The 5,735-nt window shown below is 61.7% G+C and overlaps 1 protein-coding gene across 1 annotated transcript; it reads left to right on the plus strand.

Moving 5' to 3' along the window:
• Positions 1-1,542: 1,542 nt before the first annotated feature.
• LOC104303041 (C-factor-like) lies at positions 1,543-3,414 on the plus strand. Its single transcript, XM_054170219.1, has 6 exons — positions 1,543-1,689; positions 1,999-2,050; positions 2,262-2,449; positions 2,605-2,763; positions 2,877-2,996; positions 3,203-3,414. The coding sequence occupies exons 1-6, from the start codon at positions 1,543-1,545 to the stop codon at positions 3,314-3,316; spliced, it is 780 nt and encodes a 259-aa protein (XP_054026194.1). The 3' UTR covers positions 3,317-3,414.
• The last annotated feature ends 2,321 nt before the right edge of the window (positions 3,415-5,735 follow it).

Here is a 5,735-nt window from a genome sequence, read left to right on the forward strand (position 1 = left end):
CCAGCCCGGTACCTCCCCTGCCCGGGACGTGCCCAGCCCGGGACCTCCCCAGCCCGGTACCTCCCCTGCCCGGGACCTCCCCTGCCCGGGACCTCCCCTGCCCGGGACCTGCCCAGCCCGGGACGTGCCCAGCCCGGGACCTGCCCAGCCCGGGACCTGCCCAGCCCGGGACGTGCCCAGCCCGGGACCTGCCCAGCCCGGTACCTCCCCAGCCCGGGACCTGCCCAGCCCGGGACCTCCCCTGCCCGGGACCTGCCCAGCCCGGGACCTGCCCAGCCCGGTACCTCCCCTGCCCGGGACCTCCCCTGCCCGGGACCTCCCCTGCCCGGGACCTGCCCAGCCCGGGACCTCCCCTGCCCGGTACCTCCCCAGCCCGGGACGTGCCCAGCCCGGTACCTCCCCTGCCCGGGACGTGCCCAGCCCGGTACCTCCCCTGCCCGGTACCTCCCCTGCCCGGTACCTCCCCAGCCCGGGACCTGCCCAGCCCGGTACCTCCCCTGCCCGGTACCTCCCCTGCCCGGTACCTCCCCTGCCCGGGACGTGCCCAGCCCGGTACCTCCCCTGCCCGGTACCTCCCCTGCCCGGTACCTCCCCAGCCCGGGACCTGCCCAGCCCGGTACCTCCCCTGCCCGGGACGTGCCCAGCCCGGTACCTCCCCTGCCCGGGACGTGCCCAGCCCGGTACCTCCCCTGCCCGGTACCTCCCCTGCCCGGTACCTCCCCAGCCCGGGACCTCCCCAGCCCGGGACCTGCCCAGCCCGGGACCTGCCCAGCCCGGGACCTCCCCAGCCCGGGACCTGCCCAGCCCGGGACCTGCCCAGCCCGGGACCTGCCCAGCCCGGTACCTCCCCTGCCCGGGACCTGCCCAGCCCGGGACCTGCCCAGCCCGGTACCTCCCCTGCCCGGGACCTCCCCAGCCCGGGACCTGCCCAGCCCGGGACCTCCCCAGCCCGGGACCTGCCCAGCCCGGTACCTCCCCTGCCCGGGACCTCCCCTGCCCGGGACCTCCCCAGCCCGGGACCTGCCCAGCCCGGGACCTGCCCAGCCCGGGACCTGCCCAGCCCGGGACCTCCCCTGCCCGGGACCTCCCCTGCCCGGGACCTGCCCAGCCCGGGACCTGCCCAGCCCGGGACCTCCCCTGCCCGGGACCTCCCCTGCCCGGGACCTGCCCAGCCCGGGACCTGCCCAGCCCGGGACCTCCCCAGCCCGGGACCTGCCCAGCCCGGGACCTCCCCAGCCCGGGACCTGCCCAGCCCGGGACCTCCCCTGCCCCGGGACCTCCCCAGCCCGGGACCTCCCCTGCCCGGGACCTGCCCAGCCCGGGACCTCCCCTGCCCGGGACCTCCCCTGCCCGGGCTTGGCTCCTGCCGCCCGGCTCCTGGCTGCCAGACGAGGGGGTGGATCATGGGCATGGAGCACGGCCAGGAGACTGGGGCAGGCAGTTCCCCACGGCCAGGGGCTGATGCAAGCCCTTGTGGGGAAAGGTAGCCGGCCCAGGAGCAGCAGGCACCTGCGGGGCACGGGGCAGCGGAGCCGCGGCAGCATGGCAGGGCTCGGGGGCTGCTCCCTGCTGGTGACCGGCGCCAACCGGGGCATCGGCCTGGGGCTCGTCCAGCGCTTCCTGGGGATGCCAACCCCACCCGAGTGGGTCTTTGCGGGGTGCAGGGACCCCAAGGGGCAGCGAGCACAGGTGAGGCTGGGCTGGGACCCACTGGGCAGGGCTGGGGATGGCAGCTGGGGGACAGGGCAGCAGCTGCAGCAGGGAGGGGGCCGGCAAAGGGCTGGGGGTGCAGCTGGGCACCCGTGGCACAGGGCACTGGGCTGGGCTGGCTGTGGGACCAGCCGGGCAGGGGCTGTGAGGAAGGGACACTGCCGTGTGCTGGAGGCATGGAGCCCGGTCCCGGTGTGAGGCAGGGCTGGGATGGAGCCAGGGCAACACCAACTGTGCCTGGGAAAGGCTGAGCCTCTGCACAGCTCCTGCTGCCTTCCTTCTCTGCAGGAGCTACAGAACCTGGCCTCCAAGCACCCCAACCTGGTCATCATCCCTCTCGGTAGGTGCCCCACGGTGAGGGTCCCTCGACCTGGTTCCCCTGCCCCGTGCCCAGGAGGGAGCCTTGCCTAGGGGCAGAAGCCTGCAGACACCAGGCACTGCCATCCCTCCTGCCCCTGGCCAGCCCCAAGGGAACATCCCCAAGGGATCACAGAGGACCCCATGGCAGCAGGGGGCTGTGGGCTCTGACCTGCCCTGTGTTGGCTCTGCAGATGTCTCCAACCCTGCCAGCATCAAGGCAGCTGCAGCCACAGTCGAGAAGCAGCTGGGGGGCTCGGGGCTGACCCTGCTCATCAACAATGCTGGGATTGTCAGGAATGCTAATCTTGATGATGAGACCCTGGAGAACATGACAGAGATCTACACCACCAACACCATTGGGCCCCTGCTGATGGGCCAGGTGAGAGCCTCACCCAAGCTGGGCTGTCCCAGTGGAGCATAAAGTACAGGTGGGAGAGGGTCCTGCCTCTGCCTCAGGTTGTGGAGCTGCTGCCTGGATCTCAGAAGCCTGTGGGGCTGCTTTTTGCCTTCATCTCTCCCCTTCTCTCCCCCCAGGCATTCCTGCCCTTGCTGAAGAAGGCTGCCCAGGGGAGCCCAGGCTCAGCACTGAGCTGCAGCAAGGCAGCCATCATCAACATCTCCAGCACTGGTGGCTGCATTTCTGCTCCCTTAGGTTGGGATCTGATGCAGATTGTCTCCTACCGCTGCAGCAAGGTACCCCCAGGCCATGCTGAGCACAGATTTGCTGCCCCTGCTCTGGCACCTGGGCATGGCCCCCTGCAGCCAGCCTTGCCCTGCCCCCAGCAGCCTCTCCTGTGTCCCCACAGGCTGCTCTCAACATGCTGACCAAGTGCCAGTCCCTGGGGTACCGGGAGCACGGCATCCTCTGCGTTGCTCTGCACCCTGGCTGGGTGCAAACTGACATGGGGAGCACTGCTGGGCACCAGGTATGAGCCCCACCATGGCAGTGCCCTCAGTGCTGCTGTTCTCAGTGCTACTTCCCATGACCTCCCTGCCTGCTCCTGGGTTCCGGGTGCCCCCATCTCCTGGGCTCCCACTGGGCCCCAAGCTTGGGCCTGGCATCTTCCCCTAGCCACAGGGCAGCCCTGAGCCAGGCCTGGGCATGAGCTGACCATGCCCCTCTGCCCCACAGCCTCCTGTGACAGTGGATGCCAGCGTGCAAGGGATGCTGAAGGTGCTCTCCTCCCTCTCCGAGAAGGACACTGGCACCTTCCTGGACTGGGAAGGGAAGGTGTTGCCCTGGTGAGATGCCAGCCTAGCCTGCTGGCAGTGGGACCCTGTGCTGCTGCTGCCTGTGCCAACACCTCAATAAACCTCTGCCTGTGATCTCCCAGCTCTGTTGTGGTGCCAGTGCCTGGGGGCTGCCCCTCCCTGGCATCCCTCTCCTCATCTCTGCATGTGGCAGTGCCTGTGGCTACCCCATGACCCACAGCTGTCACTGGGGACCCCACAAGTGACAGCCTGCAGGCCCTGTGGCACCGTGACCACCACCTGGAGATGTTCCCTGCAGAAGGCCAGGGCAGAGTCCCCTCTGGAGGGACCTTCCAAGCACCCACAGGGCTGGTGACCAGCCTGACCTCCCAGGGATGCCCTTCCCCCTGCCCAGGGTTCTGCTCAGCCTGGGGTGTTGGAGGGCCCGGGGTCACTGGGACCAGATGCCCTCAGCCCTCAGCTGGGCTATGGTTTGTCTCGATTGGAAGGTTGGGAAGGAGAAGCAGTCCTTGTCTGAACAGTCCTGTGAGTGAAAGGGAGTCACAAATGAGGTCATGTCTCAAGAGGAGAGTGTTTGTTAAAGAGACAGAGGAGGGAGCAAACAAAACAGAAAGAAAAAAGGGAGAAAGAAAGAGAGAAAGAAAGAGAGAAAGAAAGACAGAAAGAGAGAAAGAAAGAGAAAGAAAAAGGAAGAAAGAAAGAAAGAGAAAGAAGAGAAAAAGAAGAAAGAAAGAAATAGGAAGAAAGAAAAGAAAAAAGAAAGAGAAAGGGAGAAAGAGAAAGAAAAAGAAAGAAAAAGAAAGAATGAAAGAAAGAAAAAGGAAGGAAGAAAGAAATAGGAAGAAAGAAAAGAAAAAAGGAAGAAAGAAAGGGAAGAAGAGAAAGGAAAAAGAAAACAAAAGGAAAAAAAGAAAGAGAAAGAAAAATAAAAAGGAAGGAAGGAAGAAATAGGAAGAAAGAATAGAAAAAAAGAAAGAAAGAGAAAGAGATAAAGAGAAAGAAAGGGAGAAAGAGAAAGAGAAAGTAAAAGAAAGAGAAAGGAGAAAGTAAAAGAAAAAGAAGAAAGAAAAAGAAAAAGGAAGGAAGGAAGAAAGAAATAGGAAGAAAAAAGAAAGGAAGAAAGAAAGAAAGAGATAAAGAGAAAGAAAGGGAGAAAGAAAGAAAGAGAAAAAAAAGAAAGAAAAAGAAAGAAAAAAGAAAGAGCAAGAAAGAAAGAAAAAAAGAAAGGAAGGAAGAAAGAAAGAAAAAAAGAGAAAGAGAGAAAAAAGAAAGAAAGAGAAAAAGAAAGAAAAAGGAAGTGAAAGAAAGAAAGAAAGGAAAAAGAAAAAAGGAAGAGAAAAAGAAAGAAAGAAATAAAAAGAGAAAGAGAAAAAGAGAAAGAGATAAAAAAGAAAGGGAAGGAAGGCAGGAAGGAAGGAAGGCAGGCAGGAAGGAAGGCAGGCAGGCAGGCAGGCAGGAAGGAAGGAAGGCAGGAAGGCAGGAAGGAAGGAAGGCAGGAAGGAAGGAAGGCAGGAAGGCAGGAAGGAAGGAAGGCAGGAAGGAAGGAAGGAAGGCAGGAAGGAAGGCAGGAAGGAAGGAAGGCAGGAAGGAAGGAAGGAAGGAAGGCAGGAAGGCAGGAAGGAAGGCAGGAAGGAAGGAAGGCAGGAAGGAAGGAAGGCAGGCAGGAAGGAAGGCAGGCAGGAAGGAAGGAAGGCAGGAAGGAAGGCAGGCAGGAAGGAAGGAAGGCAGGAAGGCAGGCAGGCAGGAAGGAAGGAAGGCAGGCAGGCAGGAAGGAAGGAAGGCAGGAAGGAAGGAAGGAAGGCAGGCAGGAAGGAAGGAAGGAAGGCAGGAAGGAAGGAAGGAAGGCAGGAAGGAAGGAAGGCAGGAAGGAAGGAAGGCAGGCAGGAAGGAAGGAAGGAAGGCAGGCAGGAAGGAAGGAAGGAAGGAAGGAAGGAAGGAAGGAAGGCAGGAAGGAAGGAAGGCAGGCAGGAAGGAAGGAAGGCAGGAAGGAAGGAAGGCAGGAAGGAAGGAAGGCAGGCAGGCAGGAAGGAAGGAAGGCAGGAAGGAAGGAAGGCAGGAAGGAAGGAAGGAAGGAAGGAAGGAAGGAAGGAAGGAAGGAAGGAAGGAAGGAAGGAAGGAAGGAAGGAAGGAAGGAAGGCAGGAAGGAAGGAAGGAAGGAAGGAAGGAAGGAAGGTGTCCTGTCTTGTTTAGGGAGTGGACAGATCGTCTTTGATGCCTCCCCAGGAGGGGCAGAAGGAAAGGCTCCCCACAGGACTGGGAGGAACAGGACATGTACTTGGGAGTACTGCTGCCAGCTAACCACACCCGAGCCTTACCGAACACCACACACCTCTGCAGCCTGGGCTTCCCCCAAACCTCAGGAGGCCATCACCTGCCCCAAACCTTCCCCCAGTCCAGGCCAAAACCCAGGCCTCACATGCTGCCCCCCAAAACCTCCCCTAACCTCCCTACCC

This window comes from Dryobates pubescens, chromosome 19, assembly GCF_014839835.1.
Source record: "Dryobates pubescens isolate bDryPub1 chromosome 19, bDryPub1.pri, whole genome shotgun sequence".
NCBI lineage: Eukaryota > Metazoa > Chordata > Aves > Piciformes > Picidae > Dryobates > Dryobates pubescens.

Bases quoted from the DNA above. Each gene is read 5' to 3' on its own strand.
- LOC104303041 (XM_054170219.1), top strand. From the start codon at position 1,543: ATGGCAGGGCTCGGGGGCTGCTCCCTGCTGGTGACCGGCGCCAACCGG. The intron at 1,690-1,998 runs GTGAGGCTGGGC...CCTTCTCTGCAG, and splicing joins CCAAGGGGCAGCGAGCACAG to GAGCTACAGAACCTGGCCTC. The intron at 2,450-2,604 runs GTGAGAGCCTCA...CTCTCCCCCCAG, and splicing joins GGCCCCTGCTGATGGGCCAG to GCATTCCTGCCCTTGCTGAA.